At 38.1% G+C, this 22,851-nt stretch overlaps 1 protein-coding gene and 1 long non-coding RNA gene across 2 annotated transcripts in view; one reads left to right on the top strand and one right to left on the bottom strand.

Annotated features, from left to right (window-relative positions):
• The window catches only part of LOC134663085 (protein limb expression 1 homolog), a 29,096-nt gene extending 14,085 nt beyond the window's left edge, over nucleotides 1-15,011 (top strand). Inside the window, exons 2-5 of the mRNA XM_063519413.1 lie at nucleotides 12,737-12,915; nucleotides 13,866-14,056; nucleotides 14,422-14,548; nucleotides 14,707-15,011. Coding sequence (XP_063375483.1) covers nucleotides 12,737-12,915; nucleotides 13,866-14,056; nucleotides 14,422-14,548; nucleotides 14,707-14,946 — 737 coding nt within the window. The 3' untranslated portion in view covers nucleotides 14,947-15,011. The remainder of the gene's footprint in view (nucleotides 1-12,736; nucleotides 12,916-13,865; nucleotides 14,057-14,421; nucleotides 14,549-14,706) is intronic.
• LOC134663124 (uncharacterized) overlaps nucleotides 1-22,851 on the bottom strand; it is a 44,809-nt gene that overhangs the window by 7,590 nt on the left and 14,368 nt on the right. The gene's annotated exons all lie outside the window — the stretch shown is intronic.

Here is a 22,851-nt window from a genome sequence, read left to right as displayed (position 1 = left end):
TGTTTCGAGGAATCTAATTTTTTGGGAACTAACAATAACGGACTCGACCACGCGCTTCTTGCCTCTTCAATTATTCCATCATCTAACATTCCTTTAATCTGCCTATCAATTTCAGCCTTTTGCGAGTAAGGTAATCTGTAAGGTTTTACATAAGCTGGTGAACTACCCGGTTTTAATTCTATCGTCTGGTTATAAAGCTTTGTGGTGGTTAATTTATCACCCGGTAGGAAAAAGACATCCGGATATTTTGCGCATATATTCTCAATGGATTTCTGTTCCTCTTCGTTTAATTTACTCAAATCTAAAGCAGAAAACAACAACTTCACCCTTTCGGCATTCATAGTTGGCTTACTAAATTCACAAATAAAGAAATCGCTCAATCTGCTCTTATTAATTGTAAATCGGCTTAAATTTACGTCGCTATCCCTTGTATTTAATATTTTAATTGGTATTTTACCCTGAATTGGTTTAACTATAGCACTCGCAACATATATTCCCTCGCATAATTCCTGACTATTTACTACAAAATCCTCCGTAATACTAGTATCCATGTAATGAATGATTTCACTACGAGCGGGTATAGTTAAATAACTATTTGCCGGTTCTGATGAGCTTCTAAACCCTATCTTAGCTAACTGTCCGTGTCGCGATAGTAATCGTACAGTGTTTGTTTCAAAATCAATATTGGCTTTATGCTTCGCAAAGAAATCTTGTCCTAAAATACCATCCGCGCTACATGATAAATTCTCAAAAACAAAAAAATGAATGCTCGAACTCACAGCCATTGTAATTTAATTTTAACATAACATATCCGTTAGATGTTACTTGTCCGCCTATACCTGTGACACATAATCTCTTATTATGGAACGGAATGTCCCAATTTTGTATGATTTCATACTTTATCGCGCATAAAGATGCTCCCGTATCCAATAGCCAGTTGTAAGCGGTTTTCCCTATATTTAAGGTTACCCTATTTAAATCATTACACGTGTAAATAACATCAGTCTCGAAAAAAATGATTCAGCGATTCCGTATTTGGTGCACTCGGGTGTTGACCGGTCGAGCCATTCTCGGCGTGCCGTATCACGTGCAGGCTGCCACGAGCGGTGACCCCTCGGGCACGGGACCCGAAATACGAACCCCCTCGTGCCGGCCTGCCTCGTGACTTGTATCCACGGCCACCTCCTCGCGAGTTGCCTTGTTGGGGTTGAGGATATCGACCATAGGAGTACTGTCGCGGACCCCTTTGATTACGATGCCGATGACCTCTGTACGAGCTGTGAGCAAAGCCTCTGTGGTACCTGTTAAAAGAGTTTTGTGAGCGGTACATACCCATGACCTCCGATTGGCTGGACGTTGTCGGCCTCGATACATCTTCGTCCTGCGCAGCCTGGATCGCATCCTTCAAGCTGCTGAAGTTCCGCGCCGCAATGATGGTGCTGAGCCTTGGATCCTTCAAACCATCTGTGAACTTTTTAATGCACATTTTTTCGTTCAGCGGCTTTAGCACATCATAACTCGCCGAATTACCTTCTGCCTGAGTTATAGTCAACTCAGAAAAAAGTTTCTCTATTTCGGATCCATACTGATCTATACTACGCCAACCCTGACTTATATTTTGAAGTCGGGAATGGATTGCTGTAAAGGACTTTTTAGGTAAAAGTGAGTTACGTAAATCCCTTATAAGTTGCTCTACGGTCGTATAAGTAGCTGACATACGTAATTTCGCACTTTCAGACAACCTTCCTTTTAACACAAATGTAATTAGCGACTTTTTACCTGTCTCGTTTAACATACCCGAATACATATCAACAGCATCTATTAATCTCTTTGTTGTTTCCTCAGTACCATCCATAAGTGGTATAAGACTACACGCTGACTTTAAATCGAACTCCATGGTGTCGAATTCACTGTATTCGCTATCGCTACTTGTACTTTCCTCTACCTCAGACTTTGAACATATTATTATTATTATTTCCCTTTTTTATTTAACTAAATATTTTCTTATTACGATTAACTCTTCGTAACATTTCAATAATTCATCTGCCATCACAAAATTATAACTACCAGTTTAATATCCTACGTATTTTAACTTACATTGGCGTCACATTACTGTCCTTAATTTGCTTCATATGAAACTTTGTTCACTATATCACTTAGCAACAGTTGTTTCTCTGTCCGTTGAATTGTATCACAAAACAAAATCCGATACACACACTACACGATACACGTTATCCGTTAACACTTCACTCAAACACTTATAGGAGCCGTACGAGCAGCACGCTGCAGCTCAGCTAGAGCGACCTCCTGGCGCATCCATTTCTTGTGGGTTTTCTTACACCTTCTGTACAGGGCGTAGCCTCCTCCAATGACGAATAAGACGAGCATTATACCCAGGATAATATTAGTGGTACTTGCGTGGAATCGAAGTTCGTCGGTGCCCGCAGAAGCCTTATTGTCACCTCCGGCCGCAGTTTGTGCGATGATAACCTCTTCTTTTGATTTTGTAGCCCCCATGATGAAACTTTGAATCAGCAACAGCGTAACCACTTAACCGTGAGAAACAGCATTACATTATTTAATTGTTCTATTAATCGTCCACTTGAGCTATGTTTACATTGTAACTAATTGAGCTCTCAATATCACTCGGTGACTGACCGCACGCGCGACACCGTATATGGCAGGATCGCCATGTAAGGTGAGGATTCGGAGCTGAGTACAAACAAGTGTTCAGCTATAATGATGATTTATTACTGCCCTAAATACATGAGTAAATGGTCCTTATATATATCCTATGAACTACGTACATAACTATATCTAGTATACACTACAAAATTATGGGTGGTTTACAGGTGGTATCCGTAAGGTCTGTGGGTTTTTCATAGCTCTCATAAATAATGTGACACCAGAATGATGTTGTATTATGATGGATGATCATCTGCAAAGATGCTGTGGCCAATGATGATGATGGCGATGATGAATGTGAGGGCCGTAAAGTTATGAAGTAATTATTTACAGTGACATAAAATTAGAAAGAGTAAAATTACAGTAACTTGATTGTAACATAAATTTACAGCAAATTATTATTTTTTATTTTTAATATTAGTTTACCTTACTCAATTATAATTCTATTAGTATACCTACATATATAATAATAATAATAATAATTATTATTATTATTCGACGATCATTGTCCCGATAGTTGTTTCAGCGAACGGTCTAATAGCGAAGAGTCTCGACCAACATCTTGAGAGACTCTCGCTAGGTGGTTGGATCAAGGGCCAGATGCAGAAGGCGGTGATCTTGGACACGGCGCGGATAGTCCGCCGGTTCCTCTCTCTGCGGCCCTGACCACCGGTAGCTTGGGCCCTGCCCCGCTGCCGGCGGCATCCTAGGTTAGGTTTTTTATAATGTGTTTATATGTATTTTTTATTGTTTTGTAAGTGTTTTTATATTTTACTTTTATATTCATATTATAAATAACCTAACGTAAGAGGAAAAATAAATAAAGGGATAATAATAATAATTCAGCCTTTATACGTCCCACTGCTGGGCACAGGCCTCCTCTCATGCGCGAGAGACATATATACCTAACTATTTTTCGTGGTTCGACTGCTGTAACATAACTTTTTTATATAATGGATGGGAAGTAACTGGGTCAGTTCTCTCTATAGTATAGAATCATAGCGAATTAACTGTAATTGCCTTTTTGATTGGAGTATTTGTGTCATAAGAGCTTCACTGTCACTTGATACAAGAAAGTGCTTGTTACGGTTGATTTACTTGCATTAAAATTGTGCCAATGAAAGATAATTATAATATCTGGCTATTTATTTAAAGAATAAAGATATCAAAGAATACATAATAAGTAATTGAAGTAACGCATATTATTATTGAGAAAACTATTTTAACAATTTTATTGATAATATTGTATGTTTGGTTACAATAATAATACATATTGGATGTGCTAATAACGGAATAACAATATTTATTTAAATTATTTAAAAAGCTTAAAGCCCAGCGAGTAGCGCCATTATTAAGCGCACGATTAATTCATTTATTCTTTATTATAAACTACATTTAGTCTTCACGAATTCAACTTAGTGCGTATAATTTTTATTGTATTTGTTTTTATTATTATTACCTAATTTTGTAGCTAACTAATTTTTTTTTTTTTTGAAACCCCAAAAATGTGAATATGGAAAAAACGATTTTGCAATATATTCTTTTAATAATAAACGTCAATTTTATACTTTAGCACCTAATGATAACCATGTACGTCATGTTCAATATTTTATCATTAAAATACAATCTTAAATCATGCGTAGGTTGCCTACCGCTAATTATTTGCCTAAAAGCGAAAACCTAATGATGAAATCCACATTTGCACAGACATAATCTACCTTATTATGGACGATTAAAAGCTACTTCACTTTAAAACTAAGTACCTAATAAAATACCTGTTAGCGAGTGAGTCAATAGGTTTGTTGAAGAGTAATTACATTCCGTGTCCTTATTAGGTAGTCTTGTTGCTAAAAATTTCGTATTTTCTAATTAACCATGTGTGGAGCTATACTCTAGCTGTACTAATATACGGCTATCCATTAAACATAGGTACTTATAAACATGATCCGTTTTAACTTAAGGAGGTATAAATAAGGATTTATAAAACTCTACAAGCCTCAATTAGTTAATTTGTGTTTTATCCCTTTCTTTACAAATGATTAAAAGCTTATTGAGACTTGTAGCGCGTTTGAGAACAACGCCATTAATGTGCGATTTATGTCAAAAACTTACGATAGGTATGAACGATGCCGTTCTCTTAATGCACACTGTATTACTTATAAATACATGAGTAGAAGATTGGATGGGACTAAACTGGGCCCCTATTCGAGATATACAACTGTCAGATTTCGCGTCCACTTCAAATCAACAGTTGATTGAATCGCATGTTCATCAACTGCGGACAATATCATTTGGTACAAACAATAACTCAACAAAAATCAACTTTGTTTTATTACTACTTTAAGGTTTATAATGGTTTGGTTTGGTTGTCACCTAACTGTGGATTGCTAATGTCAAATTTTAAACAGGATTGATCACTGGATTGATCCGATTCAACGGGAGTTCAACACGATACGTCAAACGTCGCTCGTCGAATACCCCTCATCTCCATCTACTTAATCACTATCATAAAACATTTTTATGACTTCTTGTAAAGCCTTAAACGTTGACCTAGCCTATTACCCATCGGTTCCCAAGGTTTCTATAGACTGATCACTTCTCACCGTCTCCGTTATCGTTAGCTTTCTAGGCTCGTGGTGAAACGGCTCTCTATTACAACTGTGCAGTTTCGCGGGAGACACGTTTCTAACTACTTACCTATTGATAGAAGTGGATAAGTGTATAATAGCAGTTTATTTTAATCATAGTCAGAACTAGGCTCTGATCGCAACTTAAGCAGAGTATAGAAGCAGTTAATCATTATCATACTTGCTTGAAGGATTAACCGCCTTAAAACAAACCACATTATTGTTGGTCTAGTGACTATTATTCTTGATTATTATTCTAAGTTTACAAAATTTTAAGTAAACTTAATCGAAAATAATGTAGGAAAATCGGACAGGCTTAATACGAGTAGGTATTTTGGGGAACCGTCCAAACGAATTATTGCAAACAAATTACTTTAAGTTCTAAAATGATTAACTGATCGATGGAAACGATGTGTTGCATATTATTTAGTTATCTTTAGATGTGTTGTTAGATATATCACAAAAGCATATTTGCGATACGATAAAAAGATACTTTTTCTCCAAAGACAAATTAAGCACAACTTTCTTCATTAGGAGAAAGATCCTGGTTTCAGAATTTGTTACGACTTTGATATGGTTTTAATATGACCTTGAAGATTGTTCACGCTGGTTGGTGAATGTGGAATGATCAACTCGCCAAGTCTTATCAACACCAGTTCAAAATGGTAACATGTTGTTATATCAGAATCGGACTAGGTCTGTTGGTACCGTAAAATGGGGTGAGTAGGCGCAAAACTGACATTCAAACCTCGATAACATTTTATTTTTACATATGCAAACTGAATGGTGTATATAATAAGTGTTCCGGACGTTTGTATTTTAGTTTTTATCCTATTTTGGGTAGTTCCATTTCATAACTTTGACGATAAAGAGGAAAACCCACCTCACCCCGTAGTGCCTCGTATTTGGGGTGAGAGGGCTTTTCATACAAAGGTGATTTTGGAAGAATGTTGGATCGATTTTTTTTTATTATGCGTATTCCTATAGCTCCATTTTAAAATGGAATACATTATTTTTGTAGCAGTAGCCTTAAAATCCCTTCTCACCCCCCTCTCAAACCTTCTCTCCCCATTCATAACCCACCTCTCCCCGCGAAACCTACTCACCCCATTTTACGGTATGTTATTTCATTATTAGGGCTGATTTAGACGGAGCGAGAACTCGCATGCGAGTTTCATTACATTGCGTCATTTGATCGGTCGGTGAATTGATGTAACCTCAGTGGTCCACAATGTAACTAAAATCGTATACGAGTTCGCGTGCCGTCTAAATGAGCCCTAGGCTAGTCATAATATAATCTCTAGTAATGAACGTAAACGTCAAGCCCGGGAGCCGTAAAACAGGTAAATTTATTTTCCATTAAATTACTTTGCTAGTAAATTTATGGTGCTAATGATAATATCGATTGAACTTTGCACTTTAATAATGTATGTAAAAGTAACTAACGTGAAATTTAATAATGTATGTACTTAACAGTAACAGTTCTAGTAAATTTTACATGTAGGTTATATCTAAGCGGTCTTAACAATCTTAAATCGGTGTTGACTTAAAGACCCATTTACCTAAGTAAACAGAACAAAAATACATTTGATGAAAAATGTGGGTCTCTACTGTGTATATTATATATTATATATTTAGATAATTATACCTACTTTTGACGCTTAGCCTGATCCGTTAAATTTGGTGCTGACTGTACACAGTTTTACTAAGAGTATAGTTTTTAGGGTTCCGTACCCAAAGGGTAAAAACGGGACCCTATTACTAAGACTCCGCTGTCCGTCTGTCTGTCACCAGGGTGTAACTCATGAACCGTGATAGCTAGACAGTTGATAATTTAACAGATGATGTGTTTCTGTTGTCGCTATAACAACAAATAATAAAAACAAAATAAAATTAATATTCAAGTAGGGCTCCCATACAATAAACGTGTTTTTTTTGCCGTTTCTTTGCGTAATGGTACGGAACCCTTCGTGCGCGGGTCCGACTCGCACTTGACCGGTTTTTTTTAATGCCTGAATTTTAGGATGAGCTCGTAAGTGACATTTGGAAACCTTGAAAATGTTGCAACTACTTATAGAATGTGTAAATAATTTTGAACACCTCGGCCGATTAGCTAATTCTACTGACTGTAACACTATTCGAGTAATAATGGATGTTTGCCCGGACTCCGGGATTGCATCCCATAATCCCGGGAGCGGATGCAAATCCGGGGCTTTCCTGGGTCTCACAATGTATGCTTTTGTAACAAATAGTTGACCTAATTTTGGTTTGTTAATTGAAATGAATTGGTTTGGCTTATAACAGCCAATCAACGCGTATATTATAAAACGGGCAAAATTCTAAATGCCGTTTATTACTTAACAGCCAGAAATGCTCTGGACTTTATAACAGATTTTCCCCTTTATATAACCTCGTGCCACCCACCTTACATTTCACATTTCATTTGTTCGAACATTTTACGAGATAAATGAAATGCCGGTTCAGGCGGAGTATGTCACTTTCTTAGGACGTCACATTCTGAGTTTGTCACTTTCTGACTTTGTCACTTTCTGAGATCGTCACATTCTGAGTTCGTCACTTTCTGACTTTGTCACTTTCTGAGATCGTCACATTCTGAGTACGACACTTTCTGAGGACGTCACTTTCTGAGAACGCCACTTTCTGAGGACGTCACTTTCTGAGTTCGTCACTTTCTGAGTTCGTCACTTTTTTAGCATAGGTACGATTTAACAGTATACTATACCTGCACGAAAGATGTATACTGCCAGCAACCAGATTAGCTGTTCGACATACGGTCGCTTTTATATCCTACATACCAATACCAATCTCTGTTTGCCTTACGCCTGACTGGTAGAGAATTCCATTTGGCAAAACGTCCTATGTGTCGTGCAATAAAGTGAAAATAGAGAAATAAATAATAATAAAAAACAATCTAATTATGTTTCAATCAGAGTATTTAATTCAGAATAAGTACCTACTTAGAAACTACAAGCACCAAAACATTTAGCCACAGATTGGAGTTAGGCTGGCAACAGCTTCGATTCAATACACATAAATGTTTCGCACAGTAGGAACCATGATTTTATCATTCGCCGCTGTAATTAGCTCTTGAAGGTATCACAGCAAGCTCGCTGACACCAGTAGAAGGTCATAATTCCAACATATTTACATTTAAACGGACTGCCGCTCCTTTTGTGACAACATATTCTTCAGCATACCGCGTCTTCTGTCATGTCTCCATAAACTCAAACGTCTTTTTTTCTGATGATAGTGTAAATTTTGGATACCTATCTGCGTATAAAATCAGCATTGCAGTTTTGTTTCAGACAATATTTCTTCTCGTGTCATCTGTGGAGAATAAGCGTCAATGGTTTTTTTCTTCAAAGCGTTGCCGAATTTCAGAATATATGTTCAGCCATCAATCAATTCTGCGTATGGAGTGATCCATACTCTCATAGTTCTCATGTTCTTTATTTGTTTGTTTTCTTCCTATATAGGTTACACGATGAATTTTTAAATTATTATTACATTATACTTTTAGCCTGACAATAAAAATCTAGCATGTCGCCGATTTGACATCGCTGATTTTTTTTCTATTTAAAATGCGAAACTACATAAAGGTTACATATTTATATATCGTTTGTCAAAGGACTGTCTCATTTCAAACATAGACAGAGATAAATATACTATCTTTGTCTTACTCTAGTACTAGCACCCAAAAGAAAAGCATGAGTATAGTTTGTATTGTTCTTATTTAATGACAAATTGGTTTGACCAACTATACTTACAGTCCGTTAACTCTCAGAATGAACTTCGTTTTTGCGGGTAAAATCGGACGTAGTCGCGTAATAGAAAATGACAGCGTCGTACTGCACATTTAGTTGCAATCCAACACTAAAACTATACAGGATGGTCTATACCACGACATCCAAAAAATTTTTTATATTCCTCATATCGTGGGCTATTAGAATATACCCTATGTACCTATACTATAGTACACCAAACGAACACCAAAAATTGGAAAAAGGAAATTTTATATGGATTACTTATGTAGTAGAACATTTTTTGCTACGGGCCACCGTTCAAGAGTTATTTACGATAAACTCTAAAAAGGGACCTTAACACCATAATAACATCATAATTTGACAGAGTCGCCGGTCAAAGGAACCGAGGTAGAAACTTCCCAAATTATAGATGGTCAACCAAATCTTGTCAGTAAAAAAAGGCGAGAAATTCAAATTTTCTATGAGACGATATCCCTTCGCGCCTACATTTTTCAAATTTGCCGCCTTTTTCTACTGTCAAGATCTGGCTGACCAAGTATAGTAATCTGATAGCCCACGTAGTGAAGAATCTAAGAAAAATTTTTGGACATCGAGGTTTGTACCACCTTGTATAGAGTAGTTAATACCACCATAACTAGTAGGTAAGTAAATATTTAAATTCATATTAAATTATGTGACTTTTAAGTACTTACTGTATATTTACAAATTAAATTTAAAATTATTGTTTTAATTTATTCTTTTATTTTAAAGTAATTTTGAATTAAAACTAGAGATAAAATAAACAACACAAACTATAAAATATACATACTTGTCTACAAAAAAAAAAATGTGACTGTTATTACCACTCTATATAATTTCAGCCAGAAGTAGTAAATGACGGTTGTGAATGACGTCACAACGTTCTGCTTTCAAATTCTGGTTCTATTTTATATAGAATATGACAAAAAGTCAAATAGCAATATAGTCATCAACCAAATATTAAGCATAACGTCATTAAATTAGGGCTTATTTTACATTGAGACAATAGGTATCCCTAACTTTTTGCGGTAAGCTTAAAACTTTTTGTGAGTGAGTAAGAAAGCAGAACAGCAGTATATCACCTTCGCGTGTTACCGCCGATACCCGATGTAAGTATCTTTCTAAAATCCGAAGGTCATTAGAGTTAACGGACTGTAGATAATATGTTGCGCTAGCTTCGACCCGCGACTTCATCTGCGTGGAAATATAATGATGATGATGATGATTTATAAATAATAATTAGGTCCTTCGCGTCGTAGCGCAAAAATAATCAAATTTTCGTTCCCCTTTAAAACCCCTAAGTAATATTTAAAAAACACGAAAAAAAAGAAAGAAAAATGTTTATAGGGTTGTATGTCATAAACCGAGCGCAAAAATATTAAAATTTTCATTCCTCTGCAAGAAATCCCTAATTAATATTTAAAAAAAAAAAACACAAAAAAGAAAAAAAATAACAAAAAAAAAAATTGTAATGCTGTATCTCCTAAACCGTGCGTCGTAGCGCAAAAATAATCAAATTTTCGTTCCCCTTTGAAATCCGTAAGTAATATTTAAAAACACGAAAAACAAAAAAAAAAATAAAAAAAAAGAAAGAAAAATGTTTATGGGTTGTATCTCCTAAACCGTGCGTCGTAGCGCAAAAATAATAAAATGTTCATTCCTCTGTAAGAAACCCCTAATTAATATTAAAAAAAACACAAAAAAGAAATAAAAATAAAACAATAAAAAACTTTATAATGCATCTCCTAAACCGTGCGCCGTAGCGCAAAAATAATCAAATTCTCGTTCCCCTCTGAAATCCCTAAGTAATGTTTAAAAAACACGAAAAACAAAAAAATTATAAAAAAAAAGAAAGAAAAAGGTTTTTATGGGTTGTATCTCCTAAACCGTGTGTCGTAGCGTAAAAATAATAAAAATGTTCATTCCTCTCTAAGAAACCCCTAATTAATATAAAAAAATTAAAAAAAAAAGAAAAAAAAAAGAAAAAAAATTATAATGCTGTATCTCCTAAACTGTACGTCGTAGCGCAAAAATAATCAAATTTTCGTTCCCCTTGATTTGAGGCCCGGGAAAGGACATAATTATTATCATCATCATATTTCCACGCAGATGAAGTCGTGGGTCGAAGCTAGCGCACCATATTATCTAATTATAGTTGGTCAAACCAATTTGTCATTAAATAAGAACAATACAAACTATACTCATCCTTTTCTTTTGGGTGCTAGTACTAGAGTAAGACAAAGATAGTATGATTATCTCTGTCTATGTTTGAAATGAGACAGTCCTTTGACAAACTATATATAAATAAACTTTTTGTAGTTTCGCATTTTAAATAGAAAAAATCAGCGTTGTCAAATCGGCGACATGCTAGATTTTTATTGTCAGGCTAAAAGTATAATGTAATAATAATTTAAAAATTCATCGTGTAACCTATATAAGAAGAAAACAAACAAATAAAGAACATGAGAACTATGAGAGTATGGATCACTCCATACGCAGAAGTGATTGATGGCTGAACATATATTCTGAAATTCGGCAACGCTTTGAAGAAAAAATCCATTGACGCCTATTCTCCACAGATGACACGAGAAGAAATATTGTCTGTAACAAAACTGCAATGCTGATTTTATACGCAGATAGGTATCCAAAATTTACACTATCATCAGAAAATAGACGTTTGAGTTTATTGAGACATGACAGAAGACGCGGTATGCTGAAGAATATGTTGTCACGAAAGGAGCGGCAGTCCGTTTAAATCTTGTTTAAATGTAAATATGTTGGAATTATGACCTTCTACTGGTGTCAGCGAGCTTGCCGTGATACCTTCACGAGCTAATCACAGCGGCGAATGATAAAATCATGGTTCCTACTGTGCGAAACATTTATGTGTATTGAATCGAAGCTGTTGCCGGCCTAACTCCAATCTGTGGCTAAATGTTTTGGTGCTTGTAGTTTCTAAGTAGGTACTTTTTCTGAATTAAATACTCTGATTGAAACATAATTACATTGTTTTTTATTATTATTTATTTCTCTATTTTCACTTTATTGCACGACACATAGGACGTTTTGCCAAATGGAATTCTCTACCAGTCAGGCGTAAGGCAAACAGAGATTGGTATTGGTATGTAGGATATAAAAGCGACCGTATGTCGAACAGCTAATCTGGTTGCTGGCAGTATACATCTTTCGTGCAGGTATATTATACTGTTAAATCGTACCTATGCTAAAAAAGTGACGAACTCAGAAAGTGACGAACTCAGAAAGTGACGTCCTCAGAAAGTGGCGTTCTCATAAAGTGACATACTCAGAAAGTGACGTCCTCAGAAAGTGTCGTACTCAGAATGTGACGATCTCAGAAAGTGACAAAGTCAGAAAGTGACGAACTCAGAATGTGACGATCTCAGAAAGTGACAAAGTTAGAAAGTGACGAACTCAGAATGTGACGTCCTAAGAAAGTGACATACTCCGCCTGAACCGAAATGCCACCTACCTATTTTTTAATTATGATTGACTTCCATCGAAACTGAGTGTACATCCTAATGTACATTGGGCGGAACGAGGTTAATCCATAGCCTCCATAGGTAATCATAAAATATACTCAAGTATCTTTCCCTGTTGCAGCTGACGGCGTGCTGTCAACCGTGAACGTGGTGGAGGCTCTGCAGGAGTTCTGGCAGGTGAAGGCGGCGCGAGGGGGCGGCGCGGGCGCGCTCGTGATCTACGAGTCCGTGCCTGCCGCCCACCCGCCGTATGTTTGCTACGTCACGCTGCCGGGCGGCGCTTGCTTCGGTAGCTTCCAGGTGCGCAGTACTGAGCTTGCAGATGTAGTTTGTTTTGTAGCATAGTGTTGGGTCTACGAGTCCGTGCCTGCCGCCCACCCGCCGTATGTGTGCTACGTGACGCTGCCGGGCGGCGCTTGCTTCGGTAGCTTCCAGGTACGTAGGTGTCATAGCTTGCTGGTGTAGTTTGTAGCATAGTGTTGGGTCTACGAGTCCATGTTTGCTGCTTATCTACCGTATATGTGCTACGTGACGCTGCCGGGCGGCGCTTGCTTCGGTAGCTTCCAGGTGCGTAGCACTCGTAGCTTGCAGCTGTAGTTTGTTTTGTAGCAGGATCTACGAGTCCGTGTTTGCTGCCTATCTGCCGTATGTTTGCTACATCACGCTGCCGGGCGGCGCTTGCTTCGGTAGCTTCCAGGTGCGTAGCACTCGTAGCTTGCAGCTGTAGTTTGTTTTGTAGCAGGATCTACGAGACCATGTTTGCTGCCTATCTACCGTATGTGTGCTACGTGACGTTGCGGGCGGCGCATGCTTCGGTAGCTTCCAGGTGCGTAGAACTCGTAGCTTGCAGATGTAGTTTGTAGCATAGTGTCAGGTCTACGAGTCCGTGTTTGCTGCCTATCTGCCGTATGTGTGTTACGTGACGCTGCCGGGTGGCGCTTGATTCGGTAGCTTCCAGGTGCGTAGCACTCGTAGCTTGCAGGTGTAGTTTGTAGCACCAGCGTCGGGTCTACGAGTCCGTGCCTGCCGGCCCACCCACCGTATGTTTGCTATGTGACGTTTCCGGGGGGCGCTTGTTTCGGTAGGTCTCAGCTGGATAGCAGGTGTTGTTTGACTGATGACTATGACTCTTAAGATATATGTCCATAACTTCGTACTTACGACTGAAATTTAAGCTTTAAATCAGGAGAAAAGACGTAAAATTTTTATGTTTTATTTTCTCAGTATTCTAAAAACTACCTTCCTTCCAGAATTGCCCGACGAAGGCCGAAGCGAGACGCAGCGCGGCTAAAATCGCGCTCATGAACAGCGTGTTCAACGAGCACGAGTCGCGCCGTATTTCGGAGCATTTCATTGAAAAGGCCGTGGCCGAGGCTCGAGCCAGCTTCGCGGGAGATGCTGCCGCCCATCAGGACCCGAGTGCTGGCATCGCTGCCTTCAGGTGAGCTCCAGGAAACAAGAAAATCAGGTCCATTTCACATCACTGCCATCATCTTATCAGACCTACGCGATGAACTTGGCGCTCTTAGTACCTACATTTGTAAATCTCATTGCATGTAAATAATTACTTATGAACAGGGTAAGCATTATCATTGGGTCCGGCTTTTCAGCCGGAATCGGTTACTTTTTATCATCGTGTATATATATATAAGTGAAGCGTATCGTATCTTTGATGGTTTATAAATTGTTAAATTGTGACTGAGTTAACTAAAATCCTAGCCTTAGTCTTGATGCCTCGCTCGAGTCCAAAACATAATAACTTTGAGGTCATGCTTTTCTCGTTGTGTAACTGAGGATGTGTTCCAGGTTCATGCTGGAGGCGAACAAGGGGCGCACAATGCTGGAGTTCCAGGAGCTGATGACGGTGTTCCAGCTGCTCCACTGGAACGGCTCGCTGCGCGCCATGCGGGAGCGCCAGTGCTCACGTCAGGAGGTAAGCAGTTCCAGCACTTCCAGGTGTTCGTTAAAATAAATGTTATTGTATGGAAAGTTTCAAAGTCCTTTGCTGAGTGACGTTGGATCCGTCGATTGTCGATTGTTTCGTCATGAAGTAAATATGAGTAGCGTGTTAAAATTGATTATTTTACCTAGGTGGTGGCCCACTACTCCGCGCGAGCTCTCGACGACGCGATGCGCGAGCAAATGGCGCGCGAATGGGCCGCGCGGGAGCGCGAAGCAGGCGCCGGTGGGGTCATTCGCGCAGAGCTCACGCGAGCGGAGCGCGAACTACGCTCCGCAAGGCTCGCCGCTCGCGAACTACGCTTCCCGAAGGAGAAACGCGATATTTTGACCCTCGCCGCTCGTCTGGCACCGCCGCAGCAGCCACAGTGATCTCAAATCTATGTCTAGAAATGTTGTCCAGTAAATGTCCGGCTCTTTGAGATTTTCCAATAAATAGGTAACACCCTCAATTTTATTTTTAGATACAGAGGTGACAAACAATAGCAGGGTTACTGATAAGGTGCGCCTAGATTTAGTGAATGCGCAGCGAGTGCGCACGCATCTTTGCTTCAGATGGCGCGCATAATTAACGCAAATCAGGCAAGTCCCGCAAAAGGCGCACTATCTACATTAAAATATGCTTGCGCACTTGCGTAGCATTCGCCTTATCTGGATACACCTTTATGTTGTCAAACAGTAGAATATTTAGCTTAGGTACATAAGAATACATATATTAACATACATTTAAGGCACTTTTTGTTATTTCTGCTTAAAATTAAGTTATTATTAGAGTTAGAATTAACTGGACAACAGTTTTTGAACATGGAAATATTCGCCGCCACGCCGCTAAATTGTTATTTAAGTATATTATATGTAGTATAAGACTGATAACTGTTTTATTTCTACCCCCTTTTCCTTTTACCTAAAAATATCTGAGTATGCAAAAATATTGTGGCTACGGTAACACACTTCAGCAACGCGGTTCGATACCCGGTCTAACCGATTTTATAATTTGACATTGGCCGAACTGGCCGTGGCCGTGGCTAAATACGGCCAATGTGATGAGTGCCTTAGTGATCGACTAACTAATAAAAAACATAAGCAAAAGCAGACAGGTAAAGCGCAAGAATTAATTACTTTAACAAAGAACTAAAAAGTGAAACTAAAATAGCAGTGCCACTTGGAACTTAGGTATATCCATTTTTTTTGCGGTCAGATAAAGAAAAGTAAGTGCCAGTACGTGATAATACACATGGTCATGATATATATATTAGTAATGGAAGCGTTACTTTAGCCCACTTTTAATAGAAGAAAAATATATAGTTACCAGTGGCTGTTGTAGGATTTTGCTTTGGGGGCTTGAATTCTGCTTGAATTACGGAAAATAAAATTAAAATTACCTACCTTTAGGTATTTATAAACCTAGGTTTAGGTGTACATACCTTTTTTTTTTTTTCATGGAGGGACTCTAATGCTTTTTGGGGGTCGTGAGCCTCGTGGTAATAGCATTTTATTAATCGGGTCACTCGTCTTAATTAAATCGAGGAACACACACAAAACAAAACATAGATTCTGACAGAAATGAGTAGGTAGCCGAAAGTTTCGAAAAAGTTTGGAGAATTCAGGAAGAATTTCTCTGGAAAAATGGAAATATAGGAAACTGTCACTTTGGACATGAAAAAAAATATCGCAAACACATTCTTAAATTTTTCCTTGTGAAAATTTCGCATTTCGGAAACTTCCCGCCTTCGAAGTTAGGTTAAAAAATATAATTATTTCCGTGGTAGTTAGGTAAAATGGTAGCCGTATCTAGTAATTACAGCGCAAGGTTTGCCGAAGCCATATCGAGCAGCTGCGCCCGAGCCCGACTCAAGAGGAACTCTAATGGGACTCATTCCTATAAGACACTTGTGAGCTAAGAGCTATCCAGTTACTAGTTCACTTTAACACTCCTGTAAGCTCAAAAATAAGGCGACATTTAACGGAGTCCGAGGTAAGTATCAAGTATTTAATTTCTAATGCATAATTACATTTTTGACCTGACAGTATTTTGAATAACAGTTTTGAATGATTCACGGTTAGTTTCACTACTTAGGTATAATATGTATAGACCGGGATATGAAACGTGATTCTGCGTCGAAATATCGGGAGCTCGAAAACAATACACTAAAGGTAATCACGGGTTCATTCATACCCCGGTCTATATAAGTCTAGTGACAGTATTTTGGGCAGAATAAAACTATCCTTTTAGAATTCTTAAAAAATAATCAAAAGAGGAGTAATTGTAGAAAATTTCTGAATACTTTGTCTTCACCTCTACAAACATCACAGAAAAACGCACGCGATTCGAAATATCTAACATGCATGTCTTTTGTTGCAACATCTGTACTTACCTTAGTAGGGTATTTATTGTACTCAAAATTCAACATGAAACATACCTACTATAGCGGGCGAAACGTTTATTTCAAATAGCTTTGCGGCCTCACTCGTGTATGATTTATTGCTGTATTTGATATGCATGGGACAATACAAAACGGAACCCATGTCTCCGAATGTATGATTACATCGGTAGCCAGTGAAAATGTACCGAAATTTGGTCCTTTAGAAGAGTTATTACCAGACTTAGTTGTTTTTTTTTACTTACAGCATCGGCTACCTACCATCACCCTATTTCAGAGTTAATATAAAGTTTTGGCCATACACATTTCAGAAAAAAAACATTTCTGTGGATAAAATATCAAGTTAAAAACGACCCGGTATTATAGGTACTGAAAAATATATCCCGCGAGTAAGTATGAAGTTGAAAATTCAACTTTTGTCTTTGCGATGCGAACATGTCTCAGGTGAAACTTGAACTTGCGACTTCGGGATACCAGCCTGCCGTTCCACCAACTGAGCTACCTTGGTAGTTTAAGTCTTGACTTACTAACTATACTTAAATTCTATAGATATCTTCTAACCACAATGGAACATACAATCATGTAAAGTGCACCTAGTTAAACTTTAGACCAGGGATGTTGCGAACATTCGCATCCGCAACCGCGGAACTTCCGCATTATTTTCGACATCCCCATCTGCATCAGCATCCGCATAAAATCGATGCGGAGCTCATGCGGATGCGGATGTCGAACAAGTCGGTACAGGAACGTCTTAGCGGCGGCGTAAGTGCTAGGTAATTTCGTCATTACCTATAACTAAATGGTCTAGTTCCAGAAAAGTCAGCGAAGTTACTGTTTATTAAATATAACGCACCTATGTTCTTGCTCAAATACTAAATGTTACGTTTTTTTTTAATAAAAAAATACTAAAAATGTAATATTTGACGTTTTCTAAGTGCCTACGTAATCTTGACATCCGCATCCGCGTCCGCGGATGTGAGCCTTTAAATATCCGCATCCGCATCCGCGGATGACAAAAAATCTGCATCCGCAACATCCCTGCTTTAGACCTCACTCCGCTTTGAATAATTTTACGGTTTAGACTCACTTGTTTTAAGTCACTCGCGCGACATGTTTCGGAGAGCCTAGGTCTCCTTTCTCAAGCACTAACAGTGCGAGTGACTTAAAACAAGTGAGTCTAAACCGTAAAATTATTCAATGTTAGTATGTCTCACAACAGTTTAAATTCGATTCTCACTCCGCTTGTTAAATAAATACGATATCGCTTGGAAATTTGAAGCACAACGTGTAAAAGGCAAACGAACGGCAATTTCTAAGAAAACGTGTGGTGTAGGAAATATATAAGTACGTAAAGCAGGTGCACATTGGAGCCGGTAGCTATAGGTGACAGTGAAGATATACGGACAGTACTTAAATTAATCTCGTAAGTCTCGGCGTACCTACTTGATAACTTGATATGAAGAGTTCAAAGCTTGAATTAAAATTGTGTACCTAAATTTTAATTCAAGCTTTGAACTCTTATAGAAATAAGTAGAAAAAGTTCCAAATTAAATATCTACGTCAAACGGTCTCTGAGAAAAACGCATTTAACCGATTTGCAAGACCAATGTGATCCCATAAGTTTTCCGTGAACAAAATTTTGTACGGAACACAAAAGACGGGGAAATATACATTTTTAACCACACCAGGTCGTAAAGGGTCTGTTTATCCTTCAAATTGTAAGTAGAGAAAGTTGCAGTTATCCACAAGAGAGGCAAAGTAATTTGACATAAGTTTTGAGTGGTTTCGTTTCCCCAGGTTGACTTTTTATAGTTGATGATGAAAAATTCTAGCATAGTTTTTCGGTTCAGGCGGAGTATGTCACTTTCTTAGGACGTCACATTCTGAGTTTGTCACTTTCTGACTTTGTCACTTTCTGAGATCGTCACATTCTGAGTTCGTCACTTTCTGACTTTGTCACTTTCTGAGATCGTCACTTTCTGAGTACGACACTTTCTGAGGACGTCACTTTCTGAGTACGTCACTTTCTGAGAACGCCACTTTCTGAGGACGTCACTTTCTGAGTTCGTCACTTTCTGAGTTCGTCACTTTTTTAGCATCGTGTAACCTATATAGGAAGAAAACAAACAAATAAAGAACATGAGAACTATGAGAGTATGGATCACTCCATACGCAGAAGTGATTGATGGCTGAACATATATTCTGAAATTCGGCAACGCTTTGAAGAAAAAATCCATTGACGTCTATTCTCCACAGATGACACGAGAAGAAATATTGTTTGAAACAAAACTGCAATGCTGATTTTATACGCAGATAGGCATCCAAAATTTACACTATCATCAGAAAAAAAGACGTTTGAGTTTATGGAGACATGACAGAAGACGCGGTATGCTGAAGAATATGTTGTCACGAAAGGAGCGGCAGTCCGTTTAAATGTTGGAATGATCTTCTACTGGTGTCAGCGAGCTTGTCGTGATACCTTCACGAGCTAATCACAGCGGCGAATGATAAAATCATGGTTCCTACTGTGCGAAACATTTATGTGTATTGAATCGAAGCTGTTGCCGGCCTAACTCCAATCTGTGGCTAAATGTTTTGGTGCTTGTAGTTTCTAAGTACTTATTCTGAATTAAATACTCTGATTGAAACATAATTAGATTGTTTTTTATTATTATTTATTTCTCTATTTTCACTTTATTGCACGACACATAGGACGTTTTGCCAAATGGAATTCTCTACCAGTCAGGCGTAAGGCAAACAGAGATTGGTATTGGTATGTAGGATATAAAAGCGACCGTATGTCGAACAGCTAATCTGGTTGCTGGCAGTATACATCTTTCGTGCAGGTATATTATACTGTTAAATCGTACCTATGCTAAAAAAGTGACGAACTCAGAAAGTGACGAACTCAGAAAGTGACGTCCTCAGAAAGTGGCGTTCTCAGAAAGTGACGTACTCAGAAAGTGACGTCCTCAGAAAGTGTCGTACTCAGAAAGTGACGATCTCAGAAAGTGACAAAGTCAGAAAGTGACGAACTCAGAATGTGACGATCTCAGAAAGTGACAAAGTCAGAAAGTGACAAACTCAGAATGTGACGTCCTAAGAAAGTGACATACTCCGCCTGAACCAGTTTTTCCTATGCCTTGAAAATTGAAATCCTCGCAAAATTAAAGATTCTAATTTTCTTTTCGCTTGTTCGGGTATCAATATAAGTAGGTACGATGGCTTAAACAACAACTTGTAGGGAGAGTAATACAAATTTAACTATTTTCATTTTACGTAGGTATTTTTGTCAGTCACAGAGTAATATCAAAAGTCAAAATACTGTTTCCTATTCTTACATAGGTACATACTCTCCACCCTATGCAGTTGGTAAGCACTACAACCACTCAAAACTGAAACGCCTCAAAACATCCCAAAGCCCTCCTCACTTACGTCCTTATGTCCTGCGCAGCTGAGTCAATATTTGGCGCGTGCGCACCTGATCACACACGTTACCGGAATTAGACGTTATGAGGAACGCACGAATTTCAACGTGCTCGTCATCAGTTTGGGCCACCGAAAGCTGCTTAGGTGTGTGAAACGAAACGTAATGTGTGTAAAGAATTGAAGCTTGTTTGATGGCTTAGAGCCTGTTAATGGTTAACCAAACGGACTAGGTAACCATTAACAGGCGTTCCCCTCTGTCGAAAATAGGCGGCCAATGGTCATACACAAATTACACAATGTATGAACGACAGAGCTTGCACTGTGGGAAAATACTAGACTTTGACAACGATATACGATATACCTACGTACGTGATGAACACGGGATTCGAACCCGCCGGGAGCTCCTATTTCGAACGTAGGGTCACCTACTCGGCTAGGAGGTCGATCGGAAATATAATTATATTTTCCCACAGTGCAAGCTCTCCTTAGTTTGAAGCTAATAGGCGGGGGAAGAAAAAATTTTGCTTGCATTAATTCGTACAGTCTCGAAAGCTTTTTCTAATCAATATTTAGGGTTTACAGATGCCCACGATACGATTATCTCGAGTACCGTAATTGAGCTCTTCATGAAATTAATGACCCTAGGGTCAATATCTAGAACACTATACAGACTAAGTCATACAGTCGGGATAATGTATCAATTATATGTCTTAAGTTAGTTCATGATTAATAACAAAGAAATCCCGAGAGTTTCCTGTGAGCTGTGTACAGTAAGCTCAATCTATAGTTATTTTTTAAATAATCGATATAAATGTAACTTAAAAATTCCTACACAATTCGAAAATTTGATGATTAGGTCATAATATTAATCTCAATTGATATGGAAATTTGCACCACTCGGATACCGTGAGATCTATTTATTATGATTTTTTATTTTTTATTTTATGCTTAAAAAATATGTTTATTCATCCTACACTCGAAAATTTTATATTTCTACAATTATCTGTTTATTTAACACGTGTTATCAAAAAAATATTGGAATAATAACAAGTGCTTTGCGAGAAATCAAAATAAATAACAAATAACTTGAGACCAATACTTTTAAAATTGCTACGCTTAAAATAGCTACGTTCAAAAAGCCTAATGACAATACTTTGAAAGTCAATATCAAAAAAAAAAAGTCACCTTTCTCACTTGTTTGACCCTGACATATCCCATCCATACAAGTGTCAAGAGTGACGTTCCTTCAAAAACGTCACTTTTGTCACTTGTTTGACACTGCCATAGCCCATCCATACATGTCAAAAGTGACGTTTCTTCAAAAACGTCACTTTTGTCACTTGTTTGACACTGACATAGCCCATCCATACAAGTGTCGAGAGTGACGTTTCTAAAAAACGTCACTTTTGTGACTTGTTTGACACTGCCATAGCCCATCCATACATGTCAAAAGTGACGTTTCTTCAAAAACGTCACTTTTGTCACTTGTTTGACACTGACATAGCCCATCCATACAAGTGTCAAGAGTAACGTTTCTAAAAAAAAACGTCACTTTAGTCACTTGTTTGACACTGACATATCCCATCCATACAAGTGTCAATAGTGACGTTTGTAAAAAACGTCACTTTTGTCACTTGTTTGACACCGACAATCCCATCCATACAAGTGTATTAGTGACGTTTCTTAAAAAAATTTCAGCTTTCTCACTTGTTTGACCCTGACATATCCCATCCATACAAGTGTCAAGAGTGACGTTTCTTCAAAAACGTCACTTTTGTCACTTGTTTGACACTAACATAGCCCATCCATACATGTCAAAAGTGACGTTTCTTTAAAAAAAAGTCACTTTTGTCACTTTTTTGACACTGACATATCCCATCCATACAAGTGTCAAGAGTGACGTTTCTTAAAAAAAAGTCACATTTTCACTTGTTTGACCCTGACATATCCAATCCATACATGTTAATAGTGACGTTTCATAAAAAACGTCACTCTTGTCACTTGTTTGACACTGACATAGCCCATCCATATGTCAAAAGTGACGTTTCTTTAAAAAAAATCACTTTTGTCACTGACATATCCCATCCATACAAGTGCCAAGAGTGACGTTCCTACAAAAACGTCACTTTTGTCACTTGTTTGACACTGACATAGCCCATCCATACAAGTGTCAAGAGTAACGTTTCTAAAAAAAAACGTCACTTTAGTCACTTGTTTGACACTGACATATCCCATCCATACAAGTGTCAATAGTGACGTTTCATAAAAAACGTCACTTTTGTCACTTGTTTGACACCGACAATCCCATCCATACAAGTGTCAATAGTGACGTTTCATAAAAAACGTCACTTTTGTCACTTGTTTGACACCGACAATCCCATCCATACAAGTGTATTAGTGACGTTTCTTAAAAAACTTTCAGCTTTCTCACTTGTTTGACCCTGACATATCCCATCCATACAAGTGT

Source organism: Cydia amplana, chromosome 4 (assembly GCF_948474715.1).
Source record: "Cydia amplana chromosome 4, ilCydAmpl1.1, whole genome shotgun sequence".
In the NCBI taxonomy this organism is placed as follows: Eukaryota; Metazoa; Arthropoda; class Insecta; order Lepidoptera; family Tortricidae; genus Cydia; species Cydia amplana.
Note: the sequence above shows the minus strand (reverse complement) of the source record. Positions and strands in the feature narration are given on the sequence as shown.